The 25,966-nt window shown below is 44.2% G+C and overlaps 1 protein-coding gene across 1 annotated transcript; it reads left to right on the top strand.

Moving 5' to 3' along the window:
• The first annotated feature begins 404 nt into the window (after positions 1 to 404).
• On the top strand, positions 405 to 25,485 carry LOC115309989 (acyl-coenzyme A synthetase ACSM3, mitochondrial). The gene is made up of 11 exons (XM_040219557.1): positions 405 to 452; positions 1,842 to 1,960; positions 2,621 to 2,774; positions 5,026 to 5,154; positions 6,252 to 6,326; positions 6,861 to 6,941; positions 8,677 to 8,778; positions 13,936 to 14,063; positions 19,258 to 19,357; positions 24,125 to 24,247; positions 25,335 to 25,485. The coding sequence occupies exons 2-11, from the start codon at positions 1,911 to 1,913 to the stop codon at positions 25,425 to 25,427; spliced, it is 1,035 nt and encodes a 344-aa protein (XP_040075491.1). The 5' UTR covers positions 405 to 452; positions 1,842 to 1,910; the 3' UTR covers positions 25,428 to 25,485.
• Positions 25,486 to 25,966: the final 481 nt, after the last annotated feature.

The following is a 25,966-nucleotide window of genomic DNA, read 5'->3' as shown; positions in this document are numbered from 1 at the left end:
CCGCTTTCCACGAAGTTCGTGCTTTTCGGGCGCTCCTTGCCACCGCAGCAATCGCCAGTAATCGCGGCGATGGTGAGAAGCTCGTCGTCTCGTCGTCAGAAGACCCGAGGAAATCATCTAGTGCAGCTGCGAGGCGTGTTCGTTTTTGCAAGATCGCCATCTCGATAGTCTGCGCGTCTGCTACTCCCGCCATCTTCTCGATTCCCGCTCCTGGCCGCAATGCCTGATGGGACTGCCCCCCGGCGCACCGCCGATTTTCTTAGTGCGCGTTGGGGCACGGTATACCTTTTTCAAGAAGAAACTTTCCAACTGACATTTTAATGGGTATGTAAGTGGGCTAAAGCTCTCGTGATCTACAGAAACCCTTATAGCTGCTTTTGTTTCTTGTTTTGTCTTCTAGGGGTTGCTGGAAAAGCTTTAGTGACCTTTTGAAAGGTGCTCAAGAATTTGAGGTACGTTTCACAATCTTAGATGATTTCACTCGCTTGTCAGCACATAATAAAGTCGGTTCCTTTAATGTTTTGGATATACCTCTATGTCTCGCTAATGTGGACAACCCACTATATATATAGCGGGAGGCACTCACTTGATCGAATGACGTTTTAGCGAACGCCCACGTTTCATCGAACGACACTTTCGCGAATAGTCGGACGCCGCGAAGCGGCGTTTTCGGGTGGGCCAAGTGAGTTCATATTTTTGTAATGAGTTGCCGCAGACTGTCGCCGCGAAGCGGCGTAAAGCGCAGCGCGACGGATGGGTTAACGCGCGTCCCCGTTATTCGCTAAAACGACCATTCGCTCAAATGTCGCCGTTCGCTAAAATGTCATTCGCTCTTGTGATATGGACCCATATATAGCAGACAACATTTTCATAAACCAATTCATCGCCATACAATTCATTTTGCCTTGTTAATATGGAGGTCAGCAGTCCGGACTATGGACAGTAAGTTTAAGAATCAACTGTGTAAATACTGCATGCATTTTGTCTCGTTATTACTGTTTGAATGCTTTCGAATAACTCGGTTTTTAATGTTTGCTAAACAAATGTGATGAATGCTTCTTTTTTCTGTTACGACTTTTTTTTCGGATAGTCGAGTATATTATGCTTGTATATTTTTGTGTATGATGCATAACGTTTTTCGTGCGATATTACGCTCAAAACGATGCAGGCTAAACAAGACAAAAAAAAAAAAAAACTAAAAATAGCGCTTCCTCTAACAGATGTAGTTCTCAAGCCTATTCCTGAAATGCTCTAGGATGTCGTTGCATATCTCAGCCTAGACATTTATTCAGGCCCATCAGATGTTTATTCAGTGTTATATTGTCACGGGTGGTGACAAAAAAAAATAAATAAATAAACAGGAAGAAATAAACGTTTAATGTGGCGAACTTGTGCCAAAAATAAAAGGGTACAAAAGAAAACAGCAGAGCGTCGCGGGCGTCGATGTCGGCGAAACCGCAGGATCGAGCGCAGGGGCGAAACTGACTCCGCTTGCCTTGCGGAATCCCTATGTAACCCGTGGGTTTCTGGATCGTTCGGCGTAGAAGGTTCGGCGCGCAGAACACTCCAACCTCGAATCAGCCAAGACGGTTCTCGAATTCACCAGAACGCCAGCTGCGCGCGCGGCAATATGTTTGATACATTAACTATTACTACTGCTTTTTTTTTTTGTCCTCACGTGGTAAAAAGAAAAGAAATTGGGAAATTTTTATTTAGGCATTTACTTTGCTTACAAGAGCACACCTGAGAGCGTCAGAAAAAAACAGTTTGAATGCACAGCTTCTTCATCCTTATACCATAACGGACCAACCGAGAGAGAGCAATGATGGTATCTTTACCAGGGCGTGGAAACGCTGAGGGATGACCCTGCGTTTGTCTTCTTCACGAGCGGCACCACGGGACCTCCCAAGATGGTGGAGCACAGCCAGGGATATTGCTTGGCTCACCTCGCCACAGCCACGTAAGAATACGTAGAATGTTTGTTGCACTGGTGGAGTTGTATTCCAGTAGGAACTTTCCAACTGGGATTAAACGTTTCCTAGTTAACTTGTTTATCACCCACATTACCAGTTGCAACTGGTCGCAGTCGCAGAGAGTTCCAGTTGGTATCTGGGAATGTGAGTCGAGTCCAAGTGTCTTTTGTTTTCAAATAAATAAGATATTCATTCAGGCAGAGATTCTAAATATGGCCAATAAACCAGCTGACCTGGGACCAGTTGCAGTTGGGTTCGGTTGTAACAAGGACCAGTTCCAGCTGGTTCCAGCTGTGGCCGGAAGAATATCCAACTCAAGAATGAAGGTCTATCAGCCTTTATTACCCAAAAAAGGTATGAAAGAAAGTGTGGTGTAGTTCGGTGATAAACGCTTCAGCCGTCTCATTCGTCTTCTGCGAATTAAGAATCGCCCTTTCGGAAGTTTTACGACAAATCTGTAGTGTCCTGCATTTAAAAGAAAAGAGGGCACAAAAGGAGAGTCTGGCTATGCTAACACGCACGGCCCCGGAAGGCCCACAGTGGACGTCGGCATTCCTTGCGTTCCTCATGAAAACGACGATTTGATCAATAATTGGAAATACAGCTACAAATCCCTTTTTCTATTCTCAGCCTTTTGATTTTTGCAGCTACTTCCAGTCGCTGCGTAGGAGTGACGTGTTCTGGTGCATTTCGGACACCGGGTGGGCCAAGGTGGCCTGGGGCACTTTCCCCGCCTGGCTCACGGGGGCCTGCTTGTTCCAGGCACGCATGCCCAGGTTCTCCCCCGAGACCACCCTCTCGGCAAGTCGCTTTTGCACGTGGCGTTCCTATCGTCGAACGTCGTCCGTCGAACATTAAAGCTGGTGCACTTACATGCTACCGCTGACGACCGTGTGCCTTACCACCGAATTCAGAAACCTCGCTCAAACCACACTCAAACTGAAGGGCCCCTCCACTTCCACGAGGAAGGCGCGAGGGCCGGCGCTGGCCAATCGCGAGGAAGGATCCGCCATCGCGATTGGCCAGCGCCGGCCCTCGCGCCTTCCTCGAGGAAGTGGAGGGGCCCTTCAGTTTGAGTGTAGTTTGAGTGAGGTTTCTGAATTCGGCGGTTAATGACTCTTAAACTCTCTTACAACGAGAGTTGATTAACTATATAGATTTAAAAGGTTAAAAAGCGCAGCACAACAAGGACAATAAAGACACGAAGACGACAGGACGGGCGCTAACTCACAACTGATTTATTAGAAACAACACTGTCACTTTTATACACAAGATCGTATGCCAAACCCACACTGCAGCCAATCACCACTTTTACAAGCAACTATCTAGAAACATTACTTCTTTCTGAAGCAAAAAGAGAGCGCCCGTCCTGTCGTCTTCGTGTCTTTATTGTCCTTGTTGTGTTGCGCTTTTTAACCTTTTAAATCAGTATGAACCAACTCGCCCAAACACAAGTTTTAATTTAACTATATAGGCTCTGCTTGCAGAGCCAGAGCATCGCGTTCCTTTCCCTTGCACCGCCAGCTTCGTAATGGTGGAGAAGCTGTCACGTGCGCCAAGGTGGATTAAAGCTCGTGAGGGAAAGCGACCTTGTAGGCGCCGAGTTTCGAGCGAATCACGTTTCTCGCTTTGCGTTTGCGAGATATACGTCCTACACGAAAATCGAACGAGCTGGAAGGCTGACCACTGAACATTATGAGCCAATGAGTACAGTATAATCGCGTTGTTCTATAATGCGAGCGATCTGTTAAAACGTGTTTTCAAAGTCCAAAAGGGAGATATTGGACGATTACAATGGCAAAGGGGTAAAAAAAAGAAAACACAATTCCTGCAAACCAACTGTCAAAAGTATGAAACTTGAGAATAATGAACCCTACTCATTTGACACACATGGTTTCGTCTATTTACCTTCGTGAGGCAAGCATCAAGAAAAAAGAAACTTTTGTTGCTCGGTTTCACCGATGGTCGAGGGCTTCGGAGACCCAAAGAATGCGTTTGAAAACGTTCACCGCGGGAAAAAATTAATTTTAAAAAATCCTAAATTTGTTTGAAGAACAGCTACCCAAAAAGAAAACAAATGCTACATTCGAACTGGTGATATCCCACACTGCCTGGTGATAGGGGGAGAAAATTGGCTTAGAAGGGCGGAAGAAATCACACGGTTATCTTTAGACTTAGGTTAGTTGGCGTAAGTTACCGCCCGTTACATCCAATCATCCATCCTTGGGGCCAACCCTAAAGCGTTCACGAACCCCCATTTGAGAACCAAGGCCGACGTAGAACCATCGATTTTCTGCATGGAAGACAATCCTCTTAGCGCTTCCCCTCTCCTTAGCTGCGAGGGGAGCGAAGTTGGGGCAAGGTAAAAAGTGGGGAAGATACAGGAAAGGAGGAGGCGGGCAAAAGTGGAAAGCGCGAAGTGTCATCGGCCTTTAAAAGTCTACATTTTCTGAAAACTGATCTTAACACATGGGCCGCCAGGCTTGGCTGATTGACGCGCAATCAAATACCTTTGTAAATAGCTGATCGTGTCCAGCTTTTACACTTTTTGTTATAAGACTGAGCGTTCCGCATTTACTTTTTATGTCTGGGCAGTCTTTTACGATGAATGTATCCCTAAAAGTTCTCCTTGCTTGCTTGAAACATTTTATGACAAATGTAAAATATATCGGTATGTGCTTTAGCTGATAACTTTCACTACTACTTCAATTATTTTTGTTTACTTTCTTACTTAGATTCAAATTATGATTCCTAGCTGTTGGCCAATTTTACGTTTGACAGCAGTATGACTGAGTTTTTATGTTAATTTTGGATTTCATAGTTTATTTTGAGGTCATAAATAATTGTTTAATTCCTTTTTGGTTCATAGAGTTCACCCATCTGTAGTTTTTGCTAGCTTTTTTACCTAGAAGAAAATTTGCAATGTCATTACATATACATAGCAATTCCATAAGCATAGTCCTGATACTCAAGTAGCTCAACCATTTAAGCTCTGCTTCGTGATGACTTCCTTTTTTTGGAATGTGGGTGTGAACACTTCCTTCTTCAACAGATACTATGTGACTATCCAATCACCAAGCTGTGTGCGCCACCCACCGTGTACCGTGCTCTGTTGCAACTGGACCCATCACTCTTCAAGTTTAGGTCTCTAAATGACTGCGTTGCAGCCGGAGAGGCCATGGTGAGAAGCTGAAGAGCACGGTCGCAGTCTATTTTTATTTAGCGCGAAAAGTGCCTGTACATTTCAAACATTTCGTGTCAACTAATCTTGCATAGCTCTGGCATTCCAATGTTGCTCGTTGCACGTCATAATTTGAATCCTTTGAAAATGTTGCAACTGCACTATCATTGCAGTAGAAGTTGGCAGCTACTTTGTCACGACATGCCACGCTATAGGAATACATGGCAGCGTTGCATGGGTGCATTGTCTTATGTTGCATAGCTCCAACATTCCAATGTTGTTAGTTGTATGCCAGAATCTGCAACTTGTCACATAATCTTGCGATTGCTTTGTTCCAGTGTTGCCTGTGGCAGCTATTTCGTTGCAACGTGTCACACTTCACTGGTACATGGCAGTGTCGCATGGGTGCAGTATATCGTGCGTTTCATTGCTTCAACGTTGAGGTGTCGTTAAAGGAAAGGTAAACCGAAATGTGGATTAAAAAAAAAAAAAAAAACAATGCTGGAGATGTAGGCGGGACGCTACAATCCTTACAACACTACTAGTAAGGCGATATCTCCAATGGATGGCCGTATTTTTGGAAAAAGAAGTCGAGATTGAACCAGGCCGACGAGGCGCGTGACCGTCAAGATACCTAGTTTCCTCCTCTCTTCGCTTCGCTCCCTCAAGACGGCGAGGCGGAGAAGACGCGAGGCCGTTCCCTCTCGTTGTCGGAGAAACATGACGTCAACATTTCTGCCAAACGCGCCTCTTTTTTTTAAAAAAATACTTTCATCCGTTCGAGATATCGCTGTATGAGTGATGTTTTGGTGTTTGTAGCATCCCGTTGCACGCTTTTGCCGCGTGTTTTGGGAAATCCAGATTTTGGTTCAGCATCCCTTTAACAGCATGTCACATTTTGCAGTGTTTCGCGCAGCATTGCAGAAGCACATGGACCACCTTGTATGAAACGTGCAATGTTAGAAGTTATGTGCTACTGTTTCGTAAAATCACACAAGTGTGTGTGGTAATTGGCACGGCTGTTCTGTCATGCAACACAGGTGTACGCATACGTTTTTTAGGAAGTCGTACGTCGCATGGTCTTTCCCTCTTTGCAGCATCCTGAAGTGGCGCTTCAGTGGTTTGACAGAACAGGACTTCAAATCAGGGAAGGCTATGGTCAGACCGAATCAGTACGTCACTTCTGCTTGAATCGCATTAGCATTTATTTTGTTTACTATAAGGAGTTGCGGATTTTTGACTTCCAGACTACATTTGCAGTCCTTCGAGTGTCAGTGTTCCGCTTTCCCAGTCTCCCGAAATAGACGCCATTTACCAGGTAGCCCTGCAACTGCACATAAAAGGTTGCGAAAACGAGAGCTTTAGGAGTATTTGGGATATAAACCCTACGGTCATTATCTATGAGAAATAGACGTTTATAGCATTGCCAGAATTATTTCGATACAACGGTAATAAAATGATGGGTAAAAATTATAAAAATATATAAGCAGATTCAGAGTTTCTAAGGCTACTGCTGATGGATGGCGCCAGTGTGGCGGGGTGTCCTCTCGTCGTAAACGGCTACAAGGAATCGCAATACACTCGAACACAAACACATGAATCAGCTCTAATTAGGTCCTTGAGTTCACTGACATATATTAGGACGGTCTTTAACTGCCGAGTCATTCTCCTTGCTGACCTTTGATTGCACCGTCGTTGCCCCACAGGTGGCTCTTTGTGCCAGCCCCGTTGACAAAGTAGTCAAGCCAGGCTCGATGGGTCTTCCAGTACCGAATGTCACGATACAAGTGAGCATTAGGACCTCTTTGTCTACAAGTCGTTCAGGTTTCATGATCGAAAAAAACACTGGCATACAATGGCGTAACCAAGGAGGGGGCTTATGGGGCCTCAGCCCCCACCCCCCACCCCCGAAATCCATCCGACCCTAGAATGTACAGTCGGCAGCAAAAATTTGCGGGACACGGAAGTGTCAGCCGAAAAGACAGGCTGCGCCTCTTCACGGCGCGTTGCCGCTCTCAAGACTCACGTTTTGCGCATGCGCTTCCTTTCTTGTTCAGGGTTGTTTTTTTTGTTTGTTTTTTTTCGCTCGCTTCTGCTCGACGTCAGTGAAATAACAAGGACTGGCGCAAAATGCCGCGAAATCTTATCTGTAACATGCGCGAGCTCTGCCACCCATCCGGCGGCTGAGGCAGACGCGCTACATAATGCTGACAAAGCGGCACCTTGCGCCAGTTTAAGTTATCTTGTTCACTTAGGGCGGACGCCAGTAAAAAAGACACGACTGCGAGCACGAAAGGAAGCGCATTCTCGAAGCGTTAACATTGAGGGCGGCCGCTCGCCGTCAGAAGGTGCAACGAATAATTTCGGCTGACGCTGCCGCGCCTCAATAACGTTTGCTGCCGATTGTACGCATGCATTTTGGTGACCCCGCCCCCACCACCTCACCCGATGTCATCAACATTTCCTGGTTACCCCAATGCTTGCACACAGGTTTTTTTTTTTTTTTTTTTTTTAAGCTTAACAGATTTGTTTAAAAATAGCCGTGAATGCGACACTTATGCAGTTTGTGCGGGTAAGTTATACGGTCAGTGCAACATAGTATAGGGGGCTAATTGTAACAATCAGTAGGCTAATTAGGTAAACTTTGTTGATTAGCTTTTTAATTAGTGAAAATGAACATTTGGTTCCAATCGGAAACTTGCTGAACGTCTCCCAAAACCACTGAATGAGGTTTTTGTCGGAAAGATATAAGGCAGGTGCAGCATTTCACGCCGTTCCTTAAAAATGCTAAATTTGGACCCTTTTCTAGGCTTCGGTTTATTATTGGAGCGCATCTTTGCGCCCGCGGTCCTGCTCCCCAGTGGCCGAGACGCATAACACACGAGCGCCTAACTTACCTCCATCCTACGTGGGGGGTGGGGGGTTTCGCGCCGTGACCACCAGGGAGCAGGACCGCGGACGCAAAGATGCCCTCCGTTAAGAAACCAAAACCTAGAAACTCGTCCAAACTGCGCGTTTCTTCAGAACGCCATGAAATGCTGTTACAGCTTTATATCTTTCTACAAAGAGTGAATTCGGTTTTCGATGACGCTCAGCAAGTTTCTAACTGGAACCGTACGTCTATTTTTACTAATTACATAGTTAAGTAGCAAATTTTACCTGATTATCCCACTGATCGTTACGATTAACCCCCTGTATTATTTCCCCCTGGCCGTATAATTCACCTGCACAAACCGCATGAATGTAGCTGTCATGGCTTTTTTAAAGAAAATTTGTTGAGATTAAGAGAAACACCCTGTATATACCGCAAGTAGAAGGGTTGGAGATGATACGGGAGTATGATGTTTGAGCAGTAACTGATGCATCCCTTTCTCAAGTAGCTGAACCGAAGTTGAGCACAGCAAGTCTACGTAGATGTTGTTTTCTTAGCACGGCTTTGGGAATCTAGTTGTACGCAGAGCCAGCAGGTGGCGGCGGTTCTCGGAAAGAATATTTACGGCGTTTTTTTTCGACATTCTCCAGATTCACGATGACGAAGGACGAGAGCTTGGCCCTAGCCAAATTGGTCACATGGCTGTGGCTATGACTCCGAGGAAGCCTTTAGGGCTGTTCACCTGCTACAGGGTAAGGTTTGCTGCTCTCATATTGCACGATGGGTCTGTTGTTACCGTGAGGTGGCGCTGAAAAGAGATGAAAAGTTCTCCATCAAAATGAAGTCGTGTTAATGCTCACTTGTGTCATTGTCTCCTGCCAGCTTGCTTGTATCGCATCGGCTCCAAGATCTTTGTTATCTTGTGCTTCTGACACTTTAGTTGCAACTGACTAAAAACATATATAAGTATTAGGTATGCTGCAAAGCTTGTCACATGTGTTGAAATATTGTTGTCGTTTTTTTCAAACACCAACTGCTTTTTTTATTGTTTTGCAGTAGCAGCGAGTGACTCATCGGCTACGGGTCATTAATTTCCTTTGTGTCACTCATATTGCCGCGCGCAGCTGTCCAAGTAGACAGCGCGCGCGTGGCCTAACGGTTATCGCGCCTTCCTCTCACGGGGAAAACTAGGGTTCGATTCCTGGGAGCGACGTGTCTTTTGTTTATTCCTGCAATTTAGTATTCTGGAAAATTTGAGAATGATGTTGCGCTTGTTCTAGGTCCGAATGTTCTAACCAAAATGTCACGAATGACAAGTGAGACAAAGAAAAGAACTGAAAAGTTTAATGGGGCAAACTTGTGCCCAAAAATGAAAGAAAAGACAAAGAAAACAACAGAGCGTCGCGGGCGTCGAAGCAGCAGGATCTAACGCTGAGGCGAAACTGACTTTGGCTCACCACGCGAAACCCCTTATGCAGACTTGTACGTAATCCGTTACAAGTAACGCAATTACTTGTAATCCCTTACATTTATCAGTAATTTAGTAAGGGAATAATTACATATTTTCTAGAGTAATTTTAAAGTAATTCCCTTACATTTTTTACGTAACGGATTCCTTGTAATCCGTTACTTTTTTTTTGGACCAACCTTCCCCCCCCCCCCCCCCTTTTCTAAAGGAAGGGTTGTTTTTATTTTGGTAAAGTCGAGCGCAGTGACACTGTCACGCGCATAGCGAGGCTTGGCACCCTTCAGTTCCGCAAAGCCTTTTTTGTTTGCAACACCAAGCCCCTTAATCTATTTTTTAAGACCCTAACAACCATGTCAAAAAACCCAAAGAAACATTTCTACAAAAAAGAAATAAAGAGGGGCGGGGGGCGGCAAGTCATATCCGCTTTTTTAGTCCTTTTTTTGTGATCGAAAATGGGGAGAGGAGGACGCGAAGGGATTGTGTAGCTCTTCGAGAAGCTCCAGACGGTAAGTACACAGACAAGAATTAAAAATGTCCCTCTCGTTTACAATGACTACGACCATTTTCATTATGTCACCACACCAGACAACGCTCCGTATACCCTAAAATCCACTAAAAGAGATGTTATAATATGTGACATCCTCGTTCGTTGCTGCACACTTATAATCTCGAAAACAGGATGCATTTTTTTGTTTCTTTCACCTTATTTTACCCTGCTTTAAATGCGACTTACTTTTTTGTAATCCAACTTCTAGAGTTGGCCCACTTTATTTGTGAATTCCAGCCAAGTTATCTGCGTCTCAGTCACCCTTTTTGTGAGTCAGCTTTCTGCGAATACTTTTAAAATGGTAATAGTCTTCCTTTCTTCCTGTTTTTCCCCCGCCAGGACGTATCTTATCTGAAGCAGATATTTTTACAAATAAACATAGTAATAGTGGCTGACGTAGACGATATTCTGGGCTTCGGGAGAGACTGTAGCTCGTCAGCGGGGCCATAGCGCGGCTTACTTAGTTCTCTACCCTTTGCTGCCCGTGGCATCAGCGGACGTCTATCTGGAGAACACCGGAGTAAACTGCAGTCGATTCGTGCTCCGTGCGTTTTTGAACGGCACCAAGAAAGGTACACACCGCAAACGTGCGTTTACATTTCATTTTTTTAACCGACGTTCTAATTAATTGTTGTTATGAGTGTCCTTTTTTTTCTCGATTACTTATATTTATTTACTGGAAACTTTTTTTTTATTCACCAACGCCTCAACCGAGGCTCGACCTGTTCAGAACCAAAGGAAGAAGAATATTGAGCCAAACCCTATTTCCTACTTAATTATCACTTTACTGTTACAACTATGTTTTGCTACTGTATGGCAATATATGCCGGTATAGCAAGAGGGACATGAATCAATTCTTATTCTAGTTTTGGCTAGATGTGTGATGACTTCAACAGCTTTGCGATTTCGAAAATGTAAAATTTTAGTCGATCGGTCCGATGACTCCATTAACGATACCCGATACTCCGCCGCCGCCTGTGCGCAAATGGAACAGGTTGCAACAATAAGAACCTGAATAACCCTCTTCCCTTTGTTTCTTGATTGAAGACAATATTGTTGAAAGTAACGCCACGAAAGTAACGGATTACTTTTTGGGGTAACAGTCAGTTACTTTTATGGGAGGGCAATTGTAATTGTAATAAATTACAATTTAGCCTTGAGTAATTGTAAATGTAATTCCTTACTATTTTTCAGTAACGTGTACAAGTCTGCCCTTATGTACGCGCGTGGGCTTCTGGAATAATCGGCGCAGAAGGTTCGACGCGTAGAACATTCGGACCTGGAACACTAAATTGCAGGAATAAACGAAGGACACGTCGCTCCCAGGAATCGAACCCCGGTTTTCCGCGTGGGAGGAAGGCGCGATAACCGTTAGGCCACGCGCGCGCTGTCTACATGGCCAGCTGCGCGCGGCAATATGTAAACAGTTATCTTTTTTTTAATTCATGGACTGGGATCGCACCAAGTCACATCAAACCGGGCCATGTCAAACCGCACCATGCCAGGACACAACAGCACACCAGAACCCGCTTCTGAATTAACGTTCTGAAGTAAACGTCAATGAACACCAAAACCCAGTCACTTTAGGACACAAGAGAACGCCAGAACCCGCGTATGAATGTACGCTCTGGTGTAGACGACGGAAAACACCAGAACTCTATTGAAAAATCTCATTTGTTTGAGAACTTTTCGTGTTCAAGAAACATATATGACTCATACAATATATATAAGAACCATATAAGAAACTTGTGAGAAGTTTCTTATAAGTTTCTTATATGGTTTTTACATGTTCTTATAACCCTTATATAGTTCTTTCATGGTTCTTAGACGTTCTAATATACCTTGTGTGATTCATATGTGTTTATCGGACACAAGAAATTTCTCATACGAATGGCTTTTTCACTAGGAACTCGGTCACGCCAGGACAAACATCACAACAGTGCCCGCGTCTGAACTTCCGCGATTCCGAAAAGCATCTATAGCGCAGATAGAAAAAGTATAACTTTTTTCCAGCATGTAGTTGAATATGTAAAGCCTACAATGACAAGAGCAGATTGAAAGAGCCAAATAAATAATAATTGCGTTGCGTGAATGTGTAGACGACCGGAAGTTAGTCAGCCCCATTGGGCGTCTGGTGTCTCAGCTGTAAACGAGAAATTTAGCCAGCGCAGTACAACCGCTAGCCAGGGGTCTTTAACGTGCACCACGCAGTATTGATGCACCACCGCACGCCGGTACGACGCTCATCCAGATGGAAATGGGCAGGGGTGGGGATCGAACCTAGGATCCCTGGATTCTGCAGCCCGAGCTTTCAATCCACGCGGTACAAGCCTTGGTGCGTTAACACCGTTGGCCATCTAACTCCTCCAGGACCAATTCTTAAGAATTACGAATTAAAAGCTTCTTTTCATTAAAAGGGCGGTGCAACAATTTGCGGACATTGGCTAATTAATTGTTGGAATTGATCCCGGCCACATACAAAACGAAGGACCGAAAACTATTTTTTCCTGCTTGCCCTAGTTCCCATTAAAAAATATAAAAGAAATTGATATCTCTGGCACCCCTCAACTCAACATTGAAGCGGCACCAGCTTCGCCTGTGACGTCATTCGGAGTGGTGTTGGTTTCCGGTTGGGTTCTTCTGGCTTCCGTTTCCCCAGCGCACGCCGGCTCGCCAGGCTCGTCGCTCTCCCGCTCTCCCGCTGATCCCCGACCAACATGGCGGCATGGGCGGACGGCCTGAGCGACGTCGAGCGCGAGATGCTTGCGACGCGGCGGGCAGTCGAAGTCAAAGTCGAGACACCAGGAACAATAACGATACCACGATACTACGGACCACGACCAACGCACTCCGTCGAGCGAGGGAAAGACAAAACGTCCGGGTTGCTCGTGTAGCCGCCGTAGGCGCCACGGGCGTCGACGGATGACGGCGACTGCAGGTTTTGTTGACTTGCGGTAGATGGCGCCACAAATTATTCATACCCTTTTAGCGGCAATATTAGGCTTTTGAAGCGTTTCTGCATGCCTAAACAACAAGATTTTTTAAACTTAACCTTAAATCAAACTTACAATTGCCTAACACTATCACTTACAAAAAACACTCCGAATGACGTCACACCACAGGTTCCATTTGCGGCCACCATGTGGCCGCCGGTTGGGAAAAAAAGTGTTTTTATTTTACGATTACGCAGCGAAATAGAGGTATTTCGGGGTATGGTGGCACTTTTTCTCTTACTTATGCCGAAGTAAACAATATCAAAAATACAAGCTGCACATTCGTTCAGTGTTAAAATCATTGCACCGCCCCTTTAACGAGCCAAATCCAAACGCCAACAAGGAAACAATTGCAACTTCAATTAATAGTGCACTACTGAACCTTGCACCGTCCAAAACGAACCAAAACATAGTACAAAGCATAGGCGTAGACTTCGGGGGGTGGGGCATCGGTGCTCGTGCTTTTCCATGTAAAATCCGGGGGGGGGGGGGGGGGGGGGAAGCAGAGCCTCCTCCCCCCCCCCCCCCCACCCGGGCACGGGCCATGATCCCTACCGCGACGCTGTTTACGCGCCATATAACGAGCTTCTAGTAGTGGCATGTAAACAAAATAACGCCCACGTTGCCTTTATTGACAAAATACATGGGAAATAGAATCCCAGTTGCTTTCCTTAGCTTCATTGTCTAGTTCTGGCGAAAAGGTAACGCTCAGCACCCCCCCCCCCCCCCTCCCCCCGGGGAAAATGGAAAGTCTACGCCGCTGGTCCACAGAACATCAAGAACCGTCGCTGCATGTCAGTCAAAGTGGATACGACTTCTCTAAAAACAAAAAAACTCACTGCAAACTAGAAAGGCTGAGGAAGGATTATTTTTAGATGCAGTAGAAACATTTTTCTTCCAGGATGAACCGAGCAAAACTGAGACGGTTTTTCGGAACGGCTTCTACTACGCGGGCGACAAGGCCTACAAGGACAATGATGGCTACCTCTGGTTCTACGCTCGGGCAGACGACGTCATAATCTCTGCAGGGTATGCTCCTTAATTTTCAGATCCACAAAAATTATTTAAGAAGAAAAAAGAAACAAAAAAAAAAAAGAAACTTTCTTTCCTTGACACTTTGCAATTAGTGTGTGCTCCGCACTTTAAGAAAATATATGCTAAGTGGTTACAAATGTTGCGTCATACTGAAATCATTGCTTACATAATGTAGATGTAAACATCTTCGGCAGAGATCTGTCTTGTTATGAAAAGACTGACAAAAATTTCCAAATCTAATCATATTTTTTATTATAAAAATATGGCAACCTTTACCTCCAAAGTTCTATAATGCTTAAAAATGCAGTATTAGAGAAGCAATCTTTAAAGGGGCGACGCAACAATATTAGCTTCGAAAATATTTCGCAGTTTTAAATTTTTGCGTTGTTTATCTTACCAAAAGGAATGAAGAAATCGCCTCATTTTTTTTTACTAGAAATATCGCCATTCCGTTGCGCAATGAACCATTTCCGAAATTCAGTACCACCTGGCGGCTGAAATGATTGTTCAACCTCTGCCGTATTAATGGCGGCAATGAACCTGTAGTAATATTTGGAGGTGGGCTAGTCGGGGGTGCATTGTAAACATGTAATTAAAATATCGGAAATTAACACAAGGACAAGTAGAAGAAGGGGCACAGACACAGCGGTGACTCACGACTTTTTCTCTTTTTCGTCTTTTAAAACAGATCAACATAGAAAGACAAAAAATAAAAAAATAAGAAAAATCCCACATGTAGGATATCTTCACTGGCATGTGCCATCCGAAAAATTGCTAACAGAAAGTACCATTGCAAAAAAACAAATGAAAACGGAAATAAATTAGTAGAGAAATATATAACTATATAGTGTTTTACCTCAGGTGTGAGCGAAGCCAAAACTACGACGCGAGCCATAATGCTCTGTGCGTATACCTGTCTCGCACCCGGCCTTGTGGTGTGTGGGCACCGTTTTAAGGCTGCATCTACGCGCTTGTAGCTATAGGATCGCTCCCACGGAAGTTGAAACAAAGTATTAAACAAACGTGCCCAGACTCCGAACAAACTCGAACTCTTCACTGGATAACGTATACCATGCTGTGAATATATGCATAGATCGGGACCGTGTTGCCGAATGTAAAATGCTTCATGAGTTTACCTAGCCATTTTTTGTGGATGTTTAGCCAAAATTTTAATGTCACCTAACCGAGGTCAACACCCACACCTATTGCAATAAACGGCTAGGTGACCCGAAGGTGAAGACCTCAAGGACAAAGAATGCTCCCGAGCTCTAACATTAATACATCTGCCCATCTGCCCAATATACAATTTACCACAGGAAAAGGGTATTTTATAAACGACCCCCACAGTCAAGCTACATATTTGATGCGATGGTTTATCCCACACCCTACACGTTGAAGTCCTGCTTTCTCAAGGGAAGCACACAAATGAGGTTACTTGAAAGGTGCTGAAAAGCCTATAGGGACTTCTATTTTACAGCCCCTTTTTTAATCCTGTGGAAGAAGCTGTGCAAATATGGTATTACGACCGGTCGAGGAGCAGGTTTTTGTCTAAAGTTGTCAAGTATATGCTAAGGGGATCCCTGAATAATTTTGAAAGTGACTACTCTACCCCAACTATGACAAGTTTCGGGAAACCCGCTTTTGTTAACCTATCGACTTGAACCAAAAGGCTGTTGAAACTTTGGTAAACACAGGATTTTATTAAAGAAGCTCTCAAACAGGATTTTGCAATACCTCTTTTTACAGCTTTTGAGAGCGTACATTCATAGATAAGGAGGGACTTTTTTGTTCTAGGCTCATGAGCCCAGCACAAGTGACTCGGCTCAAGACGAATGTTTAGGTCCAAAAATTGCAAAGCATTTTTTTTGGAACTTTATTCGTGAACAGCAGACATCCAGAGCACTCCCAAAAGGTCTCTAATAACTCTGAGACCAAGTCAGCACTTCTTGAGCCATGCTTAGGGTTAAGCACAACCAGGTAATCATCAACACATCTGAAGACTTTCAAAAAATTATCATCTAACGTGCTTTCTGCAATAGCACAATCACAACCTGCTAGGTAGATATCACTTAATATCGGAGCAACAATAGACCCAGTGCAGATTCCGGGTTTTTGCAGAAACGTGTTGCCCTCGAAAGCAATAAAAGTTGAATTTAAGTAAAAGCGTAGAAGATCCAAAAACTTTTACACTGAAATACCAGTCGAATTCTGGAAGACAGCAGAACCGTTTAAGTCAATGCAAAGTTGGACTGCTTGAATGAGACCCCCATGTTGAATAGAAGAGAAAAAGGTCTTCCACGTCAATCGAAACCAGATCAACAGTTCCAGGTTTGATAATAACCCTGATAAGATAATCAACCAATTCTTCAAAGTTCCGAATTAAAAAAAGGATCAGTTAACTTTAAAGACGATAGGTGATGCTGGAGATACTTCGAGACATGCAACTGCGATGACTCTCTCTGCGTAACCATCGCCCTGAACGGCATAGTGCCCTATGGGTCTTCGCCGAGAAGACAACCTCCAAATTGAGACCACGAGCCGCCTGGACAGGTATTTCGAATGGTATTTCAGTGGAAAAGCTTTTGGATCTTCTCCACTTTTACTTAAATTCAACATTTATTGCTTTCGAGGGCAAAGCGCTTCTGCCAAAATCCGGAATCTGCATTGGGTTTAGTGTTGCTCCGATATTAAATGATATCTACCTAGCAGGTTGTGATTGTGCTATTGCAGAAAGATTAGATTATCGTTTTTTGAAAGTCTTCAGATGTGTTGATGATTACCTGGTGGTACTTAACCCTAAGCAGAGCTTAAGAAGTGCTGACTTGATCTCAGAGTTATTGGAGACCTTTGGGGAGTGCTTTGGAGGTCTGCGGTGAACGAATAAGGTTCCAACTAAAAATGCGTTGCAATTTTTAGACCTAAACATTCGTCTTGAACCGAGTCACCTCTGCTGGGCTTATGAGCCTAAAACAAAAGGGTCTCTTCTTAGTTTTGAATATACACTTTTTTCAAAAGTTGTAAAAAGAGGTATTGCAAAATCGTGTTTGAGAGCTTCTTTATTGAAATCTTGTGTTCACAGAAGTTTCAACAGCTTTCTGGTTCAAGTCGATAGTTAAAAAAAAAAAACGGGTTTCCCGAAACCTCTCATAGGGGGGTAGCGGAGTCACTTTTAAAATTATTCAGGAATCCCCTTAGCGTACTTGACTACGTTAGACAAAAACCTGCTTCTCGGCCGGTGGTAATACCATATTTGCACAGCTTCTCCTAGAGGATTAAAAAAGTGGCTGTAAAATAGAAGTCCCTATAGACTTTTCAGCACCTTTAAAGTTCCCTCATTTGTGTGCTTCTATTGAGAGATCAGGACTTCAACGTGTAGGGTGTGAGATAAACCATTGCATCAAATATGTAGCTTGTGCTGTGGGGGTCGTTTATAAAATACCCTTCTCCTGTAGTAAACTGTATATCGGGCAGACGGGCATGTGTATTAATGTTAGAGCCAGGAAGCATTCTCTGTCTTTGAGGTTTTCACTTTCAAGTCACCTAGCCGTTCATTGCGATAGGTGTGGCTGTTCACCTCGGATAGTTGACATTGAAATTTTGGCTTAACATTCATAAAAAATGGCTAGGGAAGTCCATGAAGCATTTTACATTCGGCAACACGGTCCCGATCTGTGCGTAAGTTCAGAGTCAGTTACGTTATCCAGTGAAGAGTTCGAGTTTGTTCGGAGTTTCGGCACGTTTGTTTAATACTTTGTTTCTGCTTCCGTGGGAGCGATCCTACAGCTACAAGTGCGTACATGCAGCCTAAAGACAGTGCTCACACACCATGAGGCCGCGTGCGAGACAGGTACGCACAGAGCATTAGGGCTCGCGGTGTAGTTTTGGCTTCGCTCAGACCTGAGGTGGGCAATGTATAGTTATATATTCCTCTGTTATTTCATTTCCTTTTTTATTTGTTTTTTGCAATGGTACTTTCTGTTGGAAACTTTTCGGATGGCACATGACAATAAAGATATTCTACATGCGGGATTCTTCTTCTCTTTTTTTTTTTCTTTCTTTGTCTTCCTATGTTGATGTGTTTTATAAAGACGAAAAACAGAATAAGTCGTGAGTCAGCGCTGTGTCTGTGTTCCTTCTTCCACTTGTCTTCGTGTTCGTTTGCGCTGTTCCAATTATATGTTCACAATAAAGCTGTAGCCTGCAGTATTTTATCGGGCGTTGTCACTTTCTCGATCACCTCCTTCAGTGTCGATGGCCACAAAAATGCTACCAGTCAGAACGAAGCGCCAACCAAGATGGACGCCTTGATAAAGTTCTATCCGTCAAGGGGCTTTTAAGTCGATTCTGTGCTAATAACGTATTGACTGGGCCCAAGGTATAGAAATGAACGCTTACGCAGCTCTTGCATTCAATTCCTGCTTTGCATCGTACTAACGTCTCGAATGTATAGACCTTGAATCCTCAGCTTAGGAGTATCTTCAACATGTCCCTTCATCAATAAACAGAGGGCAACCATTAGTACGGCCCATATTCCATTTTTCAACTGATGATGACTGTGATCAAAGTTGCCAGACTGAATTTCGGAAAAGGTCTATAGCAAAGAAGAGGCCCGTAGACGGTCGTATGTTTATACGATTGCAGATTGAAGTTGATGATGATGATGATGCGGGAGCCAGACTTGACGTGTCGATTCGCAGTGAGATTGGCTTAAGGAAGGGTGGCATCTCTTCAAATATAAGCCGGTTTCATGTGTAGGTCCAGTCCAGCGATTGTGACGAGGGGGTTACGTTGCCGAAGACCAACTTGTGCTGGCCCGAAACGGAAGAGGCACCAAGATGCGGCAAGAGCTGCATAGACATCAGATGCGGGTTTAGAAACATCTTGTTGGCGGCCCTGCCGCTGCGCCCCGCTGCCTTGAAAAAAGTACTTTACCGTTGTCATGCCAGTTGCAATCAAAAGTAGAACTGAGTTGGTTATTAAGAATTAGACTTACTTTGCCAGTTATGTGAGGGTGGCAGTAAAGCGGTGTCACTCGTTGTGATGCAACTTGGCGCCAGCCTTCTTGGTCCTCACGTGTGTAGTTTAGTCTGCAATCATAGCGACAAAGCATGTTCTCTTTAAACTGTGTTATTCGACATTGGTTAAATACTTTCAGTCTCTTACGATAACAGGAGAAGCCGCCTTGCAGGTATCGAATCGGACCATTCGAAGTGGAAAGCGTCCTGGCCAAGCATCCAGCCGTCGCAGAGTGTGCCGTCGTCGGCAGTCCGGATCCAAACAGGGGAGAAGTTAGTTTTAGCAATCTTTTATTTTGTTTGTATCATTATGTAGTGTAATTAATATTACAATGATTTTGTGCAGATCAGTAGAATTAAGGCATAGGCTAAAAGAACACAAAAGGGACGTGACGAAGGCCACGCATGCGACAAGAGCGAAGACGGAACTCGTAGACCATTGTTGGAGCACGGGTCACAGTTTCGACTTTGAGAATGCGTCCACTCTGGCGCGTGAACAAAGGTGGGGTCCACGCTGGTTCGTGGAATCATGGTTCATCCGAAGTGACTCGTCGGCTTGCAACTCCAACCGCGGCCCCCTCCCCGATGTGTACGCGGACTTGCTTAAATAGGACTGTCGAAGTTTTTTCGCTCATTCCTGCTTGAAGGTTTCACTGATGATGTTTCCCGCATGGGAGACGAAACGTTTGATTAAATTGTTTATCTTGTTATGTAAAGTCGGCGCGTTATTTTTTTATCATTATGATTACCGGCTCTTGGAATATTTTTGGAGGCTGAGTACATTTCGGATATTTCTACCAGCCTCTTAATACTGGTTCAAGAACACATATGTAGGCCTTTGGCTATCTTTGACGCTGCGGAAATGGACCCAACATACTTTAAAGGAATCACAAAAATAAATTAATTGGAAGTGTGCACACGAATGGTTCATAATCCGGGTGGGACCATGGATGAAAAAACTTACCCCATTCAGAAAGTAGAACCATAGTCCACCTTCTGAATTAGACCGCCCCCCCCCCCTCCCCCAATCTCCCAACAAAAAAATATTCTACAGTGAAAATTTTTTTTTGTCGTAATCCAGGAAGTGGACTATGGGTCGCTGTAGTCCTTGGTTTGATAAGAATAAAGGAAGGGAAGCCAGCTAGGCGATCAGTATGGCTTTTGATTTTCTCATTTTAATATTCTTCCTCGACATTTCTCGTTTGATCCTTACACTGGATCGCATTATCCGTCGAATTCTGAATGAAAGGGAATGTCCGGTCTAAACCGGAAGTACTTAAGTCTTTGCGCTCGTTATGTCTAGGGAGCCTTCATATAGAAGAATGTTATTTTTATTTTGATATATAATGCCCGGATATTAATTAAACTAGTCCTGAGCGTGTGCACGAAACTTTACCCCGAATTTCGCCAGTGTCAATGTTACGCGTGACGTAACATCAGCCAAGGGATCGTCGGCTATGCAGGTACTTCGTGCATGCGGGGGTTACAATATGTTCTTCGATGAGTTGTTTCTTCTTATTCTCTATTTTAGGTTGTTCTCGGTTCGATTGCGTCAGAAACATAGACAGCCTCGGGAATCTTCTTCGCAAAGGTGTGGTAACTCGTTGCAAAGAATGATATATGTCAATTCGAGGAATGCACAAAGGTGTGGTAACTCTTTGCAAAGAATGATACTTCAATCACAGAAACGCATGGATAGTTGTTCCAGGCTCACGGCCGTCTTGGAATGATATACCAATAAAAGTCGCGTTTTGCTTGTTGTCGGGATTTTTTTTTTTTTTTTTTGTAAAAAAAAATAAGACAAAAATAAATTGCGGTTTTTATTGAGATAACATTTCAAGACGGCCGTGAGCTTGGAGCAACTATCCGTGCGTTCCTCGGATTCACATATCATTATTTGGAAAGAGTTACCACACCTTTGTGAAGAGGAATTCCCGAGGCTGGTCTAGGTTTCTGAGGGTATCTGTAACCGAGCATTGCCATGAATAGTAAATATAATTCGTAATTCCAAGACATTATATGTCTGGCAGTCTCAACGCTGCAGCAAGTGTTCAGGAGAAATTCTGTGACTATGTCGTGGAACATGTGGCCTCCGGACGTGCGTGTACCCGCCTTTTATTATTTTTGGTTTCTGAAACATGGTTTGAGAACCGGTAACCTCCAGGGGAACCTCATTTTTGCAAAGTACACGTTATTGACGCGGCACTTGTGTGATGTCCACCGTCGCACCAACCCACTGCATCGTTTACACGGTGATGTCGCTGATTGACTCTGGATTGAGGAGGGTGACTTCTTGGCTTGTAGCTTTTGGGCAATGTTCACCGATTAACACTTTTACTTTTCTTAGGAACTGAAACTTTCAAAACGTTACAATGGGAAGTGCTCTCCAGGTCTCCGGAGAGCACTTCCCTTACTGTCCTTTGGAAGATGAAAATAATCGTTCCACGAGCCAGTCCTGAAAGAAACTTTGTCTGTACATATTCACGAGGTTGGAGGACTTCATATTTTAGTTGTAAAGTTAGACAGGATAGTGATCCTAAAATGTTCAGCTCAAATGTGCAATGTTCCAGCCCTGATGTGTTCTATCAAAAACAAAAGTGTTGAAACTTAACAAATATGGGGCTCCCTGCTGGATGGTTCCCAAGACGTCTGAAATGTGGGATAACTATAAACACCTAGTTGTTATAGGAACATCAGAACGCTTTAAAAAAGTAAGAAATATAAAAAAAGGACACCAATCCATGGAGAATATAAATTTCAGAAAACCATGTCAGCCAGGCAGGGGTCATGATCCTTCAAGCGCATTGGCGGGTAAATAAACGCACGAGATGCTCGAAAAATATTTTCTTCGCCGCTTGCTTACTAGCAGGCGTACTTGGACGCCATATAAATTAGTGTTGAGGACAAAGCTGCAGTCCACGAGATCAATCACAGGGATTGGAGTCATTACTGTGGGAGACAGAGGATTAAAAAAAATGCTCTACTGTCAACGTAGACATTTGAAGGCAATGTCTTGCGAGATCATGAGGAATTGAGCGTAGAGCAATAATTACACGGAAAAAAAAACAAAAAAAAAAAAACAATGTCTATGCGGCGCAACCGAAACTGAAACCATTTTGCATACGAATAGCATTAAATATGAGCTGTATCGTGAATTTAGGCGTTTAGACCTTTTAAATGTATTGCAAGATCGTGAAATATTGATGCTAGAGGAACAGCTGCATTTTCAATATATATTTATGCGGCGGAACCGAAACCAATCTGGAGCTTGACGGGTCGCGGCCACATTCGCACGCGGATAGCTCGATTCTATTTCGCACGGCGACAAGACATCATTTGTCTGCAGTCCGAGGGTTGTTTCAACCAACTGCACAACAGAAGTCCCCTTAAATTCACGATGATCTAGTCTAACAGAGCAACAAGGTTAAAAGAATAAAAAACGAAGAGCTTTTCAGTACAGCAGTCGGGAGGCACTCCAACGCAGCTCTTTACCTGATGTTACGTCAGAGCTTCGGCGGTTGCCGATGTTGCCGACAAAAATGCCGTTTTTTGAGGACGCGCTTTGGGAAAAGTTTAAAATCCAATTGTCCCCGTAAGTGATGACGTCACAACATGGCGTCTGGATCCAAACAAACCGTTGCTAGGGACGTTGCTATGGGCTAGTGCACGGAGACTCCACATGAGGCTAGATCTTTGCTTAAGTAAGTAAATAATTTTTTGTAAGCAACCTAACTTCTTAATATCCAATAATGAAGATGTTCTTGTCGTTTCAGTGTCGTATTTCAACAATGAAAGCCATTTCTGAAGTATTACACTCCGCTTTGCTTTGGTAGCAGACGACACGATAGATTTGCTGGCCTCTGTTGCAGCGGGCGTCTTCATTGAAATGGGTCGGTAAACAAGCGACAAAAACAAGTGGATTGCCGTGGCCGTAGAGGCCTCCGTAATGTGCGTTTTTTTCTGTGAAGAACCTAGCTTAGTTCAGGAGGTGAACATGCCGTAAAATCAAGCCACGTCATGCAGGTCATTTACGACGACGAACTGAAGTGCATTACCGGCGTAGTGCAGGCCAGTATGAGGAACAAATCGTACGCCGTCAAGGTAATTCGTTTATTATTATTATTATTATTATTATTAACGAGGTTGTCAGGTTATTAAAAATATTGCATGTCTATCGCGATTTTTCAGTAACCATTGCAGCGATGCAATGGTTACTAGATACGACGCACCCTCCCATAGCGCGAGTCCCCAAACAAAATTTGGGATCTCGACCGATCGCCTGAAGTGCTTTTCTCGGGGGTTCAATGCAATCTTTTAGCAGACGATCATCTCGATCGAAGCCCGGACTTTCGATAAACCATATTTTGCATTTCACCCCACTATGAATTATTTTAAGTTGCTGAAAATCATTATATTTCAAACAAATGCAATGTTAGAATATCGTCCTTATTCACACGATTCAAACGACGGCGCCGGCTTGGCCGGCCGGCGTGTGGCAGACGGCATAGTTCTTGCATTCGTCGTCTGCTGCAGGCATCTTGATGACCGGAAGTTGCAGTCGTAAATATTTCAGAAACAAGCGATTACCGGCACACTTCTGTCGAAACATATATGACATTCAAGCTTTCTATATTTGTGATCTTTAGAGGTTTTAATCCTACTCCTGATTTTTGAACGGTTGGGTTTTTGTAGCGAAACCTAGCCAAATGTAGTATTTGTCCATAACAACGACCCTAGGAACGGTTTGTTTGTTTCCCTGACGTCACAACTACGGAGTCAATTTCTCGCGTGGAGGAAGATGAAAAATTTAGATATTGCGCAGAGGGTGTTCCTAAACACAGTTAAAACAAGATTTATTCATTTTCTTGAAGACAAGAGTTAACCGGGCAATGCCTTTAAGAGCTTGCTGCTATAAAATGGCGGACGCGTTGATGTACACTGAACGTTGTTAGAACTACCATTTCGTGGCATTTAAGCAAATCGCATGCCAGTATTTGGTTGTTTGACGACCAGGTTACCCATATTGTTTGTCACTTTCAGGTGGTGAAAGCGTTTGTAGTGCTCCAAGCGAGTCATAGAAACATTGAGGACCTGGACGGACTTGCCGTGGAACTGCAGGAATTCGTTAAGAAGAACACGGCGCCTTACAAGTACCCCCGAAAGGTAATCTAGGGTACCTGACAGTGCGTGTCGGATGGGAGAATCCTTTCGCTTGCAGAGATAGATTGGTACTGACAAATGGTGCAATCTAACTAACAGACACAAGGCTTATTTTATGTGAATAAGGAACCACCAATGTATTGAGCACAATTGCACTTTCTCAGCTTGTTCGTTCTATGTTGTCCTTGTCTGACAGATAGCCACCAACAATGTTTAATTTTAGACTTGCCATTATTAGCAATAGTGACGCCTCAATCAAAACGACAGCACACGCACAAACAAAAAATTAGGGTGGCGACGAACCGGGAACACTAATCATTCTAAGGAATTTGTCAACCCGAAAAAGGTTGGGGTTTATCAGGGAACCAACTACGTCGTGGAGTATAAAAAAAAATTGTAAGAAAAAAATAATTAGCAGTACTTTGGTTGTACTTGACAAAATTACCATATAAGGAATATATCTGTTGGAGTCAGAGAAACCTCGGTCTCAATGCTCGTGCAAGGACATCCAACAAGTGTGCCATTGGTTGTCTCTGCAATTACGTGATTCCTTTCGCCAGTCAATGCGAGCGAGGTGCTACCGCCGAGGAAGCAATGCTGCCACGGCTACACTATTGCAATGGCCCCCAAAGTTTGAGATGTTATTAGTCAATGAAATCTACAACATTTGGCAGGCCAGACATTGCGAATGTTGTGCGTGGCCCTATTTTGTAACACTGGAAATTTCTTAAGTCCTCCCCTATAACGTATTCCATGATAAAAATTCAACTTTTATATTACACTCTTTTCATCACAAGTACAAGAAGAAGACTTGAACACAATATTTCGTTGGGGTGGTATAGTTCTATCAATAACTCGAAGTCAATAGAAAGTATCCATGGACGCTTCATGCTCTTTTTGAACACGGTTTGCAGTGTTACGCCACTCTCCCCGATTTTCAAACGGCTTCGTGCCTTTCGTGCTTCCAAATCGGCGGCAGAAAACCTTGACGGAAAGTTGTGTAGTTTGGGAACGACTACCGGCGAACGCTTTGCAAACGCCCATGTCGGCCATTTTGACTCAACATCCTTCGCGCGACGCGATTACGCAGGTGGAATTCGTCGGAGAGCTGCCGAAGACCATCAGCGGCAAAGTTTTGCGCACATCGCTGAGGGAAAGAGAAAATCCAACCAAGGGTGCCTAAAGCTATAGTCCCCCTCCCCCAAGTGGATTAAACGTTGGCATCGGATCTTCGAGCTATCGTTCCGGCCTCGCATGTTATTGTTGGTTACCTGGAGCATGCTCCATAGTCACAGACGGGATGACAATGGCACAGAGGAGTTTTAGTTGTCCTACCTCGAGCGCACGCTTCCTGTTTGATGACACTTAGGTGTTACGTTAGCCCAGTGGCGGATCCAAAGGGGGGGGGCGGTGGGGGCGATCGCCCTCCCCCCCCCCCCCCCCAAACGCCTCGCCAGGCAACCTCCCCACCCCCGGGGTTCTTCGTTAGCTCGAAGAAAAAAAGTGGAAGCCGTTTACAACTCCCTGTAACGCCGAATTAGAGCGCAGCTCTTGAGGAGGAGGAGGGAAGGGTACTGGGGGGGTCAAGTGACCTTGAGTGGGGGTCACGTGACCTAGGGGGTCACGTGACGATGACGATGCCGATGACGTCATTAGTAACGATGACGATGCTGATACCGATGACGTCATCAGTGACGTCACTGATGACGTCATCAGTGATGA

Source organism: Ixodes scapularis, unplaced genomic scaffold, assembly GCF_016920785.2.
Source record: "Ixodes scapularis isolate PalLabHiFi unplaced genomic scaffold, ASM1692078v2 PGA_scaffold6__148_contigs__length_123643588, whole genome shotgun sequence".
Taxonomy (NCBI): domain Eukaryota; kingdom Metazoa; phylum Arthropoda; class Arachnida; order Ixodida; family Ixodidae; genus Ixodes; species Ixodes scapularis.
The sequence above is the reverse complement of the archived record's forward strand: the minus strand, read 5'-3'. Positions and strand labels throughout refer to the sequence as shown.

Excerpts from the sequence above, each read along its gene's own strand:
- LOC115309989 (XM_040219557.1), top strand. The coding sequence starts at position 1,911 with ATGGTGGAGCACAGCCAGGGATATTGCTTGGCTCACCTCGCCACAGCC. Across the intron at positions 5,155-6,251 it reads TTGCAGCCGGAGAGGCCATG|CATCCTGAAGTGGCGCTTCA; the intron begins GTGAGAAGCTGA and ends CCCTCTTTGCAG. Across the intron at positions 6,942-8,676 it reads TACCGAATGTCACGATACAA|ATTCACGATGACGAAGGACG; the intron begins GTGAGCATTAGG and ends GACATTCTCCAG.